This window comes from Lycium ferocissimum, unplaced genomic scaffold (assembly GCF_029784015.1).
Source record: "Lycium ferocissimum isolate CSIRO_LF1 unplaced genomic scaffold, AGI_CSIRO_Lferr_CH_V1 ctg11342, whole genome shotgun sequence".
Taxonomy (NCBI): domain Eukaryota; kingdom Viridiplantae; phylum Streptophyta; class Magnoliopsida; order Solanales; family Solanaceae; genus Lycium; species Lycium ferocissimum.
Window position 1 is genome coordinate 31,563 of NW_026713792.1, and position 16,017 is coordinate 47,579.

At 38.5% G+C, this 16,017-nt stretch overlaps 1 protein-coding gene across 1 annotated transcript; it reads right to left on the reverse strand.

Moving 5' to 3' along the window:
- Positions 1-293: 293 nt before the first annotated feature.
- Positions 294-6,943, reverse strand: LOC132041716 (uncharacterized). Its single transcript, XM_059432419.1, has 3 exons — positions 6,468-6,943; positions 6,254-6,379; positions 294-447 (listed from the first exon to the last, which is right to left on the reverse strand). The coding sequence occupies exons 1-3, from the start codon at positions 6,941-6,943 to the stop codon at positions 294-296; spliced, it is 756 nt and encodes a 251-aa protein (XP_059288402.1).
- Between the last annotated feature and the right edge of the window lie 9,074 nt (positions 6,944-16,017).

Here is a 16,017-nt window from a genome sequence, read left to right on the forward strand (position 1 = left end):
CTGGAGAAAAAACAAGAGATGATGATGCTGATGTTGGTGGATATAGTCCACTTGGTGGATTTAGTGTTGGTGGAATTGGTGGTGAAGTTGGTGGACTTGGTGGTAGATTTTCCTCTATTGGTGCCGGCACCTCAAAAGTGTCTTTATGTGCTTGTGAATGCACCTCTTGCAAGAACTGAATTGATGATTTGACAAACAAGGCTGAGAAGCTGGTGCAGGCACAAAAAGACACAAATTCTGCTATCCAGAGTTTGATATCCAAAAGGGGTGTCAATCCATCAAAGAAGCTTACCTCACCCTATATGGGATTCATAAGAGGGAAAAACAATTTCCAAGGCACTTGTTGATATTAGGTCAAGGAAATCTGCTACATCACAGAAGTCAATTGATACTCTTCTTCCTGATGTTGGGCAAACAGTGCTAAAAAAAAAGTAGATGTCTACAAGCCTGCAAATGCCCAAAACAAGGAAAAGCTTGAAAGATTCCTCAATGCCAAGAAGAGAAAGGGTTTGGTGTATTTAATGCATGAATTTAATGTTGAAGACTTCAAGATGATGACAACCATGAACGAGTGGTGGCTGAACAGTGTAAGTTTCAACAACACTTATATAACTAATTCATGAATTTGTTGCAACAAGTCCTGTTTTTTGTTGAATCATTTGCAGCAAGTTATATAGCTACTACAACAAGTCCTGTTTTTTGTTGAATTAGTTGCAGCAAGTTATATAGCTGTTGCAACAATTTCTATTTTTTGTTGAATTAGTTGCAACAAGTTTATGTAGTTGTTGCAACAAGTTATTTATTTGTTGCAACTAGTTATCTATTTGTTACAACAAGTTATTAATCTATTGTAACAAGTGACTGACTTTTTTGATTCTTTTAATGCAGTATGTAGATGACATCATGCTCCTAATGCATCTGAGGTAAAGCAGTTTCCCTGAGCACTATGCTGCCACTGATACAATCTTGGAACTCAACTTCTACAATAACATTAGCAAGCAGTACAAAGAGTTAACGGATGAAAGCATACAACCGGGTGCTATACAATTGAAGCAAAGGCTTGTTGATTTTACATGGGACAATGATGTTCTCACTTATTGTAGAGGTACTAGATCGTAACCAGGTCGCCGCGAGTGGGTTGGTGCAAAAAGGGTGCTTACTATCATGAACATAAATGTCGTACATTTTATCACCCTCGAGTTCATGATTGATGAGGGAGCAATAAATGTTTATGATTGGAACCTCCCAGATTTCTAAGATGATGAATTCTTCTGTCACATCCAGCCAGTCATAGAATTATGGCCGAAGCTACTGAAGTAGAGTCACATGCTTGAACACTTGCCTGAAAAGCTGCTCAACGAACCGTGGGAATTTGTGCAGAAAAAGAATCTCCCCCGCAATGAGACTAACAGGGCATGTGGTTCGTATTCACTTGCTTTTATTAAGTACTTGCTCACCGATCCGAGACTCTATTGAGTGACAACACAATGGCGAGGATGCAATAGATAGGAAGTGGGTGTGATAGATAAAATGTTGGAGCCCCAAGGTGGCTGTTGAACAATTTCTTACTTAAGTTGTGGTATTTGAAGCCCTAAGCTGGCTGTTGAACAATTTCTTTTTAAGTTAGTCCTTTATGTTACTTGTGAATTATGGTGGATGTTGATGAACTTATTTATTTTGGTTAGATATGTGTGTGTGTGTGTTAGGTGTTCAGTATAACTATAATATTCATTAGGATTTATGTTTTTTCAGTAGTTTCAAACAACTGAGTAACTTGTTGCAATAGCTTCTGCAACTGTTGGATAAAAATCAAACAACTGAGTTAATTGTTGCAAATTGAATAATTTAGACAGTATGATATCGATTGTTGCAACAAATCATACAGTTGTTGAAGATGTTGTAACAAGTTACTAATCTATTTCAACAGATGGCTCAGCTGTTTAAACAAGTTACTTAGTTGTTGCAACATTTTACACACCTTTTTCGAAAAAAATCAAACAGTTGCTTAAATTGTTGCAACAACTAAATAATCTGTTGCAACAGATAAGAAATCTGTTGCAACATATTGAGCAAGCTGTTGGGGGTTATTGTAACAACTTACTCATATATTGCAGCAGGTATCTCATCTGTTGCAACAACTCCTTAATTGTTGCAACATATTCACGATATTGATCACTAAATATCAGTGAATCCCTTTGTTGATCACTGAATACCATTGAAACCCTTTGTTTATCACTAAATATGGTTGAATAAAGTACTTCACCTCAAATCACTCTAATGATCACCCGATTTAGGAAGAATACACTTAGAATTGCCTATCTAATCCATCAAATTACATGAAATTACTATCTAATCCATTAAGGATGTTAGTAGATATATGTATTGATCACTAAATACCATTGATTTCCTTTGTTTAACACTAAATATGGGTTAATCAAGCAGTTCACATCAAATTACTCTAATGATAACTCGATGTAGTGCACAGTGACTTAGTTAATCATTTGTCCGACTCAAAATACCATCAAATTGATTAAATATATATATATATATATATATATATATATATATATATATATATATATATATATATATATATATATATATATATATATATATATATATATATATATATATATATATTGATCACTAAATATCATTGATTTCCTTATTTCATCATTAGATATGGTTGAATAAAGCACTTCACATCAAATCACTCTAATGATCACTTGATTTAGGAAAATTACACTTAGAATTGCCCATCTAATCCATGAAATTACTACCTAATCCATTAAGAATGTTAGTAGATATATGTATTAATCCCTAACTACCATTGATTTCATTTGTTTAACACTAAATATGGGTGAATCAAATTATTCATCACTAAATATAGGCGAATCATATCATAGCTGTTGCAACATTTTAAAACACAACAAAGATTGCATTAGCTGTTGTACCAAGTAACATAGCTGTTGAACAGGTCATTCCACTTGTTGTAAAAACTCAAACAACCAACCTAGTTATTGTAACAAGTCATGTCACTTGTTGGAAAACCCCCAACAAGTAACTTGGTTCGTGCAACAGAATTGTTAATTGCAACTAGTTATGTCACTTGTTGGATAAAGTCCAACAAATAAAAGGTTGTTGCAACATATCCTCCCATCTGTTGTGATATGTTCAACAACAAACTAGTTGCTGCAACAAGTCCGGTTATTTGTTGGGAAAAACTCAACATGTTACAGAGTTGTTGTAACAATTTATTACTTGTTGGAAACTGTTCAACAATTTATTAACAACAGAATATACATTTGTAATTTGACCAAGATCAAAATATCATATAAACCAAGTTCACAAACACAAATGATAGAATTTTCCATTACAAGAAAGAGCAACATAAAATGTCACAAACACCAACAACAGTAAGTATTATTACAAGACAGTGCAAGATTAACAACTATGGAGCAGTTCGGTCTGGGCATGTAGTTTTTTTATGTCCAACTGTTCTGCATATAGAGCATTTGTTTTTCCTCATTGGAAATGATTCCCCGATTCCACGCCTCCTCTTTCTCCGCCTTCTTCCCGATTTTCTCGGAACAACATATGGAGGAGGTATTTCTCTCTCCAAAATCTCCAAAGGAACCTCCCAAGATTCTTCAGAAGGCACAGTATGAATTTCCTTACAGTATGCAATTATATATTTCTCCACCTTATAATATGCACCGCCTTCCAAAGTCTTCACCAAATTGGAGCATATGGACACGGTATTTTGTCCAAGTCAAAAATTCTACAAGTACAAGATTTCATTTGCAGATTCACCGTTGCAACTTCCCCATGATTGGTGACGCTGAACTTGTAGTTGGAAATTTGATGGATCAATAACTTGTTCCCCAAGTTGACATACTTGGATTTTTTTCCCATTGAAGTATGTTACACCCCGTACTTTTGTACGTTAAGTTTTTTCATGAGTTGGTTGCTATAGATCCGGAGAGCAGAGTTATCTTTGAGGTCATATGAGATTAGACGTGTTCATCTTGAGTATATAAGAGTTTAAGACCATGTTTAGCAGATATTGGAAGGTCCCGGGATCAAGAGAATCAAAGAAATTAAATTTGTCAAAACTTTGGGAAAATTTAGCAGAATTCTAGACAGGATTTTTGGTCCTACCTTGGGGAGGTATATATTCTTGCATATAAAGAGTTATGGAATACATAACCTATGTAAATTAAAGTTCAGAGAGTTATCTTTCCAATGCAATTGATATATTGCAAATCCGAGAAGTACGGTACAAAAGAAGGCTTGTACAAAAATATATGATTTCAAGTACAGATAGTATTTCCTTAGGCAAAAAGTGAGATTTTTGGACTGGGAATTACGGTCTAGAAATACTTACCACATTTGAAAATACGGTCAGTATTCCTGTCCATATTTTTAAGTCGGCTGTAGATGTTTTTTTTATATATATATTTCATGTACTTATCCTTTTAACTCATTTTCTCCACTTGCCCTGATCTCCAAACTTCTAGAAAACCCTCTCCAACAATATCTAATCAACTCCTAAGAAAAATCGAGGATCAAAAGAGAATATCAAAGTGTTTAAAGGTTCTAAGTGATTATGGAAGCTTGTTTCTCCTCTTGGTAGTTGTTTTGGAGGATACTTCAAGGCGAAGCACTCTTGGAATTGATGTATTCTTGAGTTTTGAGGTAAGATTCTATCTTAACTTCATGTTTATGAGGTTATATAATGGTTATGCTAGGTTTGGAGGGAAAAGAGTTGGAAGAAAGGTTCAAAACATGAATTTGAATTCTTGTGGAGATGTAATCTAACTTGAGTCATGTTGTAAATGTGTTTTTAAGCTAAAACCTTGTTGTAAGAATAGTAGTTGGTGTTGAGATTGAATTGAGGATACTATAAATGGTATAATTGGAAGAAAAAGTGTATAAGTGTTGTATAGAAACCTTAAATTAGGTACGTTTTGATGTAAATCTTGGGGTGAGTAGTGAGGTGGAATTAAACAGACTTATATGAGGTTGTTGACTGCTAGGTGTGCTATAGTGACTAAGGAGATCGGAATACTAGCCCGACAGTTTTATTATAGGATTCGTTGATGACTTGAGGTATGTTAAAGCTAACTTTCCTTCTTTCGGCATGATCCTTATGAACGAAACATAAACATAATGCTACTTCATAATGATTCCATTCTAAATAGCTAGGGATGTTCCATGTGGATTCATGTTCTATAAAGTTTTTTTTAGTAAGTCTTTCTTCAGATTCAGTGATTCATAGAGTCACTTGTTGATGAAAAGGCTGTCTCATAATGATGTTCGGAGGTGTAACAACCTTACATCACTCCGACAGATTCAGAATGTACTCTTATTATATTCATGCATGGCATTATATATATGGAGTATGGGGAAGGTGACGGGTTTATATACGCACTACAACCTGATCACTTTGGTCACGTGATGATGATGATGATGACGATGATGATGTCCACAGAGGCCGATATGATACGATGGGATGCCCACAGAGGCTTGACAGGAATTATATACGCATATGACCCTTATGCATGCATGCATAGTATTTATGCATATCATTGGCCCTCAGAGGCAGTTTAGACATATAAGTTGCTTTCATTTCATCCTATGTACTTTTATGTCTCTTCATGTTATTTTCATACCTTACATACTCAGTACTTTGTCCATACTAACGTCCCTTTTATGGCGGCGCTGCTTTTCATACCCGCAGGTTCAGGTAGATAGGTTGATGATCTGCCTCAGTAGGTTACGGTTCAGCAGATATTAGAGCACTCCCCTTGTTCCGGAGTTGCTGTTGTGTTTTTGGTACATTATACTTTTGTGTACATATGGGTATGGCGGGGCCCTATCCCGACCTTTTTATGTCATATACTCCAGTAGAGGCTTGTAGACAGTCATGGTTTAGTCAGACGTTGTACGGCCCCCTCGGCCTATATTTTTGACGTATAGTATTTCATGATGGCCTTGTCGGCTTGCACAGTTTTGTCCAGTACAGTTATATAGTATGTCTTTCTGGCTCATCCCTTTTACAGCTTATTTCTCTTATGATCTAGCAGACTTTCCTCTGATGACCCTCGAGGTCCACTCTTGTTTATGTTTATGATATGAAAGTATGATTAGTGGTACTCGGCAGGTAGGGCCCGGGTGCCTGTCATGGCTCTCCAGTTTGGGTCGTGACAAAGGAACAAAGATGGTCGGTGAATCGATCAACTCCATATGCCTCTCATGGAATTTTTCTGCAAGCCTCCTATTTATGGCATCAAATAGAGCAGTAATGGGAAATTCTCTTTCACCATTGAACATTACGTTCACCGACTCAGCAATGTTTGTCATCATAATATTGTACCTGTTAAAAAAATAATCAATTATTCTAAAAATTTGAAATTTCATTGATATACAAATCAAAAAACACAACCAGTAAGGTGTAAATATGCCTGTTTCCCGGACAGAATACCCTGCTCCATCTATTGAATCCAGCACGTTCAAGATATTCAGCGGCCCCAGGTAGCATATCTCTTATTTGATTGAAATGGTCATAGAACACATCTGTGTTGTATGCTTTTGCTGCTTTATAAAAGTGAGCTACTACCTTCCCATTGTGAAAGTTGTTTCGAATATTTTCCCCAAGATGCCTCATGCAACAACCATAATGAACTGTAAGGTAGACAATCGAAACCACCTTTTTGATAATTAGATGTCTATCAGAAATTATGCACAACTCAGTGGTATCATCCACATAGCTTTTCATTTGTTCAAAAAAAAATTTGTATGAGGCATCACACTCCTTGTCCACTACACAAAATGCCACCGAAAAAATATGATTCTCCGCATCATGTGCCCCAGCTAACAACAACACCCCTTCATACTCGCTCCTTAAGAATGTCCCATTGACAGTTATGACTTTCCCCATTTGTGCAAAACCAAGCATCTAAGCCGCATAGTTTTACATCTCGGAGATTTTAGATTATTGCATTGTGAGTGGACCAACGTGAGCTTAAGGTTAACATGAGTCCTTATGAGATTAAGGAGAGTATCTGATAACTTTTAGCGCGTACCATAAAAGTTTGAAGTCATATGAAACGGTGAAACTAAGTTCGTCGAAGGAAGGGAAATGTAAGTCATGTTTGGGAAGGTTTCGCAACAAGTGAGCTATAATTTGTTTAATAATATATTGAGGATATAGCCCCTTAGATGGTTAATGAAGTGTTATACAAGTGCCAATAAGGTTCCATAAGGATTAGGGGTTAAACGAATCGACGAGAATAAGTTTCGGGGAAAAGCGGGTTATACGGACCGTATAATTTATACGGCCCGTATAATTGGCTGACCTCCTCCGTAGAACAATTCAAGAAAAGGGTGATCCTCTGGTGGGATATACGGTCCATCTATACGGATCGTATAATTTGTACGGCCCGTATAATTGGTCATAGATCCGAGCCGGGCCAGATTTCTTTCTGTTATATATGGCCGACCCTAGCTCATTTAATTCATTTCCCACTTTCCCCAAACTCTTAAAAGCCCTAGAACCTTCCTCCAAGCATATCAACACAAATCTAAAGTGAGATCAAGATCAAGAGGCCAATATCAAGAGATTCAAGTGCTAAAAAGCTTGCTAGGGTTCGTGGGACTCAAGATTTCCTATGGTGTTGGTGTTGGTGTTGAAGACTTCAATTTAGTGGAGTAAGTTGATCCAACACTTGTTCTTGAGTCATTAAGGTAAGATTTTGCATCCTTTACACAGGGTTAAGGTTGTTTGATTGTTATACCATGTGGTTGAAGGAAGAAAAGTGAGAATAGAGTTCAAGTATGAACTTGAGGATATTGTGAGCTATAAGTTAAATTGAATTATGATTCTTAGCATGTTATGAGTATAATCTTGTTGTGGGTGGTACTAATGATATTGAGAAAGTATTGTATGAAAGAAAATATGGTGTTGTGTTGTAGCTATTGTTATGAATGATCTTGAAAAGGAGTTTTGACGATTGGATGATGTTTAACTTGAATGAAGCCTCTTGATTACGGTATTGTTAATAACGTCATTGTCATTTGGGAGTTGTTTTGGAATTTGGTAGAAGTAAATGAAATAGGGGAAATGCTGCCCAATTTTTGCTAGCTCATGAATTATACTAGTTTCAACTTTAGGGTGTCTTTGAAGCCTAACATTGGTATGAATCCTCTTAAATGTAGATTTGTCAAGCTTTGGAGGTGAACATTAAGTAGTTAAGAAGACATAAAGGTATGTAAGGCTAAGTTAAGAAGACATAAAGGTATTTAAGGCTAACCCTTCTTTGTTAAGGCATGATCCCATTGTTGTATACGTTCACGTGAAATCCATAATGTCTTCCATGATGACTTCATTCCTAGAATCACTAAAGCTCATAGTTCCTGACACTCTCATGATATCATTGGTTCCATCCTATGATAGTTGACCCTCTAAAGAAAGACATAGTGATGATGATGATGTTGATGATACTTATGTACTCCTATATAGATATGAATGGCTATTATGTACCACCGAGCTTATGTGGCCGGGTATGATATCTATTGTGCGCACACTACTGCAGCTGGGTATGTACAACACCGAGCCTTGCTATGGTTAAGTATGTGTGACATCGAACCTCTATGGTCAGGTATGGTGCTACTATATATGTATTTGTATGTAATGGAAAGTTTCCATTAGGAAAAAGGTAAGTAAGTATGATGAACGTCGCTAGAGGTATAAATGGCTTTCCTATCTCATGGCCCTTCTATCTCATGTTATCCTTCATGCTATTATTATGTTACTACTTATGCCTTACATACTCAGTACATTATTTGTACCGACGTCCTTTTATTTGTGGACGCTGCGTCATGCCCACAGGTGTACAGAGAGATTGACTTGATCCTTAGGCTGCTTATTCAGAGACTGCTTAGAGGAGCTCCATTTGATTCGGAGCTACAGCTATTGGTATTATTCTTTTATGTGTATATATATATATATGGGCATGGCGGGGCCCAGTCCCGTCTTTATGTTGTTACATACTCTTTCCAGAGGCTTGTTGACAGTTGTGTATAGCTAGATGTCTCTTAGCCTTGTCGGCTCATATTTTGTACATCATTTTGATAGCCTTGTCGGCTTGCGTATATATATATATATATATATATATGGGCATAGTTGTTGATGTTGTTATAGAAGTGCCATAGCCCGATGAAAATGTATTATTGATGTATAAAGGATTATGAGTAGGCCATGTGGCTCACCTAGATATGATTGTGGAAGTATGACGAGAAGTGGTCGGTGGGTTAGCTCGGGGTACCCGTCATGGCCCTCCGATTGGGTCGTGACAAAAGTGGTATTAGAGCAGTTCCGTCATAGGATGTGTCTACGAGCCATGTCCAGTTGAGTCTTATTTATGGGTGTGTTGCGCGCCATACTTCTACAGGAGGCTGTGGGCCTTTAGTAATGAATGATCTTCTTTCTTCATAGATCGTGCGATAGAGCTATGATATAAGGATTTCTTTTTCCTTAACCGTGTGTTATGTATGTCAGAGATGCCTGTAAAGAGATAAACTACAGCAGGCCAAAAAGGCAAGACAGTGGCAGGTAGGCGGACTGAGATAGTATAACCGACAGATATAGAGGAGGGTGAGTCCCAGAATGAGGTTCCATCTCGGTCCTCTCACTTGTTGCCTATTTAAGATGAGCATGAGGGAGCCTCAACCCCAGCTCCAGTATCTCCAGTTCCCCTACCAGATGCTACCAGTCAAGAGATGAAAGAGGCCATTCATTTGTTGACTCAGTTAGTTGCCGCTCAGGCCCAGCAGTAGGGTATGGGTCATGGTAATAGGGCGGTTAGTGTAAGATCCAGTGATTTTATTAGCTTGAACACTTCGAAATTCTTTAGGTCAAAGACGAATGAGGACCCTCAAAGCTTTGTTGATGGAATGTTGAGGACACTTCGATTAATACATGCCTCAGACGTTAAATCGGTAAAGTTAGCATCCTATAGATTGCGGGATGTTGCGGTTCATTGGTATACCGTTTGGATGTCTTCTAGGGGAGTCAATGCGCCTCCCCCGGTATGGCAAGAATTTGTTGATGCTTTCCTCCGACACTACTTGCCCCCAGAGGTTCGGGGGCTAGAGCCGAGAAGTTCTTGAATCTTAGTCAAGGAAGTATGAGTGTCTTAGAGTGTAGTCTTCATTTTAATTCCTTGGCTAGGTATGGTCCGGCCATGGTAGCGGATATGGGTGATCGAGTGCACCGGTTTGTGAGTGGCTTAGGGCCACATCTGATGGATAAGTGCTTGACTGCATCACTTCAGGACAATATGGACATTTCTTGCATTTAAGCCCATGCCCAGAATTTGGAGGAAAGCCAACAACAGCAAAGAAGTGAGCGTGAGCATGATAAGAGGGCTAGATCTTCAGGTCCGACTAGTGAGTTTAGAGGAGGGCAAAGACAGAAGTTTTTTAGGCATTTAGGCCATTCCATGACTAGTGCGCCTCCATGGTTCACGGGCTAGAGATTTGATAGATCTATTCACTCCAGGTCGAGTCAGAGTTTTAGAGCTTCAGATTCTCATTACAGAGGCGACTCGGGCCAGGCAAGGCCACCCATACCATGATATTCTCAGTGCGGGAAGTTACATTAGGGCCAATGTCGATTAGGCTTAGATGTTTGCTATGCATGAGGTCAGCCAGGCCATATCATGTGTGATTGGCCCTCGAGAGATACTAGAGGCACGGTTCAGGCCACAAGGTCAGCAGCTGGGTCTTCATCATCTATACGCCCTCTGGGGCAAGGCTCACAGACACCAGTTAGTTGTGGTAGAGGTAGAGGAGGAGCTCCCAGTTCGAGTGGTCCTCAGCACCGTATTTACGCACTGGCTGGACGGTAGGATCTTGAGTCCTCCCCTGATATTATCACAGGTATATTATCGTTATTTTCTCTTGATGTATATGCATTGATAGATCCTGGCTCCACATTATCATATGTTACTTCTTATATTGCTGGTCGATTTGGGGTAAAATCGGAATCAATCAAACCTTTCGAGGTATCGACGCCTGTTGGTGATCCGATAATAGCTAGCTGAGTATATGGAAATTATGTAGTGGTGATTTGTGATCATCATACCATGGTTGATTTACATGAGTTGAAAATGGTGGATTTTGATATTATCATGGGCATGGATTGGTTGGCTTCTTGCTATGCCAATGTCGATTGTAGAACAAAAATGGTTCGCTTCCAGTTTTCGGGAGAACCAGTTTTGGAATGGAAGGAAAATACAGCGTCTCTGAGAGGTAGGTTTATTTCCGATCTCAAGGCAAGAAAAATGATTGCTAAAGGTTGTATTTATCATTTAGTCCGGGTTCAAGATATAGAAGCCAAATCGCCGACTCTTCAGTCTGTCCCCGTAGTGAATGAGTTTTTGGATGTATTCCCGGATGAGCTTCCAGGCCTTCCCCCAGAGCGGGAGATTGATTTTGCTATTGATGTGCTACCGGATACCAAGCCCATATCTATTCCTCCTTATAGAATGGCTCCCGCAGAATTGAAAGAGTTGAAAGAGCAATTGAAGGACTTGCTTGAAAAAAACTTTATTAGGCCTAGCCCTTTCCCGTGGGGAGCGCCCGTGTTGTTTGTAAGGAAGAAAGATGGCTCCTTGCGAATATGTATTGATTACAGGCAACTAAATAAGGTGATGATCAAGAATAAATATCCGTTTCCAAGGATTGATGATTTATTTGATCAATTGCAGGGCGCCAAATGGTTTTCAAAAATAGATTTGAGGTCCGGATATCATCAGGTGAGAGTTAGGGAGGAAGATATTCCTAAGACAGCCTTCAGAACAAGATATGATCATTTCAAGTTCCGGGTAATGTCATTTGGGCTAACTAATGCACCAACAGTATTCATGGATTTGATGAACAATGTGTTTAGACCTTTCCTAAATTTGTTTGTGATCGTGTTCATTGATGATATCCTGGTATATTCTCGGTCCGAGGCAGAACATGCAGGCTATTTATGTATGGTCCTTAGAGTTCTTCAGGCTCGAGAGCTATTTGCAAAGTTTTCAAAGTGTGAGTTTTGGTTGAATTCGGTGACCTTTTTGGGGCATTTTATTGTCACACCCTAACAATGGTAGGGCATGACCGGCACCCGACTCTCATCAGAGTCGAGCGAACCCTTAGACATTCTCTTTATCAAAACCTGTCATTTCAAAAACTTTTAAAAACATGAAACTTTTCTAAATAGAAATCATTATCTTTATGACGATTATGAAAACTTTCAATCAAATAAGTACTTTAAACCAATTGAAATCATCTAAAATACATACTCTTTTAAAATCCACAAATGACTCAACTGACATCACTTTGTCGACATCTCGACAAATATACCACAGGACACTGTCTGCAGAAGTCTCTAAGAAGTGAACTGAATATTATGAGTCAGGACAGGGCCCTGACATACCCATAATTATGCATATCTATACATGACTCAGCACAGCTCCAGAATGAGGTGGAACTTGCCAATCCCAGCTGACGTCCAAGCATTCTAGCTATACACTTAACCTGCCAAACAATCTGGGGCTGCGGGCATGAACGCAGCGTCCCCAGGCAAAAGGACGTCAGTACGGACAATGTACTGAGTATGCAAGGTGGTAACAAATCATAATCATAATTTGATTTAGGAGAGAAGAAATCACAATCTAACTCAATACCTGCAGCCTTCGCTGAAGAGACAAAATGTGCACACGAAGTCTCAAAACAATCTTTAAGTAAATAATGCAATCCAACACACATGCCGCTTCCGACATGTTAACAGAATGGTCCCTTCGGACAGCCGCTTCCGGCTAGTATCACAATAGTCCCTTCGGACGGCCGCTTCCGACATAATAATGATGGCCCCTTCGGGCAGCCGCTTCCGGCTTAATATCACAATCATGTCAACACAAACTCAATCCACAACTATCAATTTCAATTCATACCATAAGTCACTAATAAATTCATCACAATCCAATTATTAGCCTTAGTTTTTCATAAGAAGTTATCAAATTTGTATCTCACTAGACTCGAGGATATACTTCCAGTGTTTGAGGGTAGAATTGTTATGAAATTCTTACTACCTATATTCTACTCAATTTCATCTTATGGCCTTACCCAAAGAATAAATGATCATGTCAATACAAAGGGATGATACTATGGAATGTAAACATAAATCGTAAATGAAATGAAGTAGTAAAATCTCGCACCCCTTCGAGTGGTTTTTGAAAATCAAACTTTATGTTTTCTTTAGTATAAAACTCATTTCCTCGAAATCATTAGTAAAACCATATACACAACTCAACGTGGCACATTATGGGTGTTTCCTTCGGGAAACGTAATATGAGTACAATATCAATAAGGCATCACAAGAAACATTTAGACCTTACTCATCTAAGAATGGAATCATATGGAATACATATAGAACGAATAACAACAAGAACCATGCCAAAAGAAGAAAGGTTTGCCTTACATACCTGGTCTCTTACGTGATTAGCTTAACTTATGCTTCCAAACACTGGCCAATATACAATCAAGGTAAAGGAAACTGTAGACAACTTGAAAGAGGTTCATATACTTCTCTAAGCTCGTAATTAACTTCCGTAAATTCAAAAGATTTTTCCGAAATCTTCGCTTTCTCTCTAGTTCCAATGCAATTTAACAACAATCAGCAACCAAAACAACAACAACCATCTATATAAGCCTCTTTAAACTCAAAACATCAACTCCCAAAGATATACACCAAAAAACCTCAAGATATACGCTTTGTATACGATATCTACATTCACTTTATTCTCCCAAATTCAAGAACACCAACTTATCAACAACATCAACAACAATATCAACAATCATTTTATATCAGTATCCAACTAATTCTATCCATTTAATCATACCAAAACATCCCCAAGTCATTTGATATCCAAAAATATAACCGAACTTTCAACGTCATTTTCTCTATTCTAACCCGTCAAATCCATCAATGATCACGGTAAGAACATCATTAACATCTTAAACATACCTTATATGATCAGACACCACGAAACCAACATCCCCCAAGTTCAACTTTTAGCTTAAAACGACGACGACAACTCGTACTACACTTTATCCTTCACGAGCCCTCGGATTCGGCCTCGAACTTGATCGATTCTCCACTTTCTCTCTCTCTCCTCTCTCTCCTCTCTAAGTTGTGTGGACTGTTTGATGTATAAATGAATTAATTTTTATGACTTTAGCCCTTATATATGGGTCTTGGGTCGCTTCCCACCGACCTTGAGTCGGGTTGGGCCGAGCCCACTGCCCAGCATTACCTTTCTGTCTTAAAACATCCATAACTTTTTATCCTTATGTCACATGCAGTCCCACGATATATGGTTGGAAAGGTATTTCAATTATCTACAACTTTCATTTTTGGCATTTTCCCTAATTCCCAAATAATGATGGGGTTATGGCCTCCCGAAGTCAGATCACCCGAAAACATAACTTAAAAACATCTTTTTAGAGGGCTTCCACTTGGATTTGGCTCAAGGATCCTTCTTGAGTATTATCCATATAACTTTTCATATGTCCTTTATAAAATCTCGACATGTGGACCCCACCTCAGCTTACGATTACGAGGGCTATATATCTTTTAACGTATCATTCCAATCATGCTGTACAAATTCCAAATATCATACTCATGCTATCCTCATGCTAATACAGTAGAATTTCATCCTTTATACTTGTAATATTTGCTCCTCATTGAGCTCATATTAAGCCGTCTGTAGCCTTAGTAACGCGAAATTTTCTGGGGTGTAACATTTATATTAGCAGACAGTATTCGAGTGGATACCCAGAAGATTGAGGCTGTGAAGACTTGGCCAAGGCCTACAATAGTTTCGGAGGTTCGTAGTTTTCTGGGTTTGGCAGGTTGTTACAGAATATTTGTGGAAGGTTTTTCTTTTATTTCTACACCATTGACAAAGCTAACTTAGAAGGCAGCTAAATTTTAATGGACGGATGCTTGTGAACTCAATTTTCAAGAGTTAAAGAATATATTAACTTCGGCCTTGGCCCCGACACTTACAGAAGGGGATCGGGAGGCTTTGTTATCAATTATGATGCTTAGGTGCGTTGGGTTAGGGTCCGTGTTGATGCGCATGGTAAGGTGATTGCTTATGCTTCAAGGCAATTACAAAACATGAGAAAAATTATCCAACCCATGATCTTGAGTTAGTGCGGTGATTCAGCATCAAGATGTGGAGACACTACTTGTACGGTGTTCATGTTGATATCTATATGGATCAAGAGCCTTCGGACATTTTCAAGCAAAAAGAGTTGAATTTATGGCAAAGGCGATAGTTGGAGTTGTTGAAAGATTATGACGTTAGCATCCTATATCACCCGTGAAGGCGAACATTGTGGCCGATGCTCTTAACCGTAGATCTATGGGAAGTTTATGTGATGTTCAACAGAGAAAAGAGAATTAGCCTCACGAGCTCCGGTGCCTAGCTAGCCTAGGAGTTCGGAGGGGGGCAATGGACCTGTGCAATACGGGGAGCTACCATTCGGAATTCAGCCATCTCGTCGCGGTGGTTGAAGTAAAAGAGGGCCGATACGAGGATCCTATACTAGTTCTTCACGAAATAAACTTCCTCGAAGAAAAAGTCAACTTTGAGATCTCTAGAGATGGAGTTCTCCGATGTCGTAGGCAGTTATGTGTTCCCGATATTGCGTAGTTACGTCATCGCATTTTAAAAGAAGCCTTATTATTCCCGTTATTTTGTTCACCACAGGAGTAACGAAAATGTACCATGATCTTAAATCCATATATTGGTGGAATGGAATGAAGAAAGACATAAATAAATTCGTGGCCCAATGTCCATAATTGTCGGCAAAGTGAAAATTGAGCATCAAAAAAGCCGACGGGTTGGTCATAGGTATGAAAACTCCAACTTAGAAATGGGAAGTGATCGATATGGA

Excerpts from the sequence above, each read along its gene's own strand:
- LOC132041716 (XM_059432419.1), bottom strand. The coding sequence starts at position 6,943 with ATGGGGAAAGTCATAACTGTCAATGGGACATTCTTAAGGAGCGAGTAT. Across the intron at positions 6,380-6,467 it reads GTATTCTGTCCGGGAAACAG|GTACAATATTATGATGACAA; the intron begins GCATATTTACAC and ends TTTTTTTAACAG. Across the intron at positions 448-6,253 it reads GCAGAAAAATTCCATGAGAG|GCTTGTAGACATCTACTTTT; the intron begins GCATATGGAGTT and ends GGGCATTTGCAG.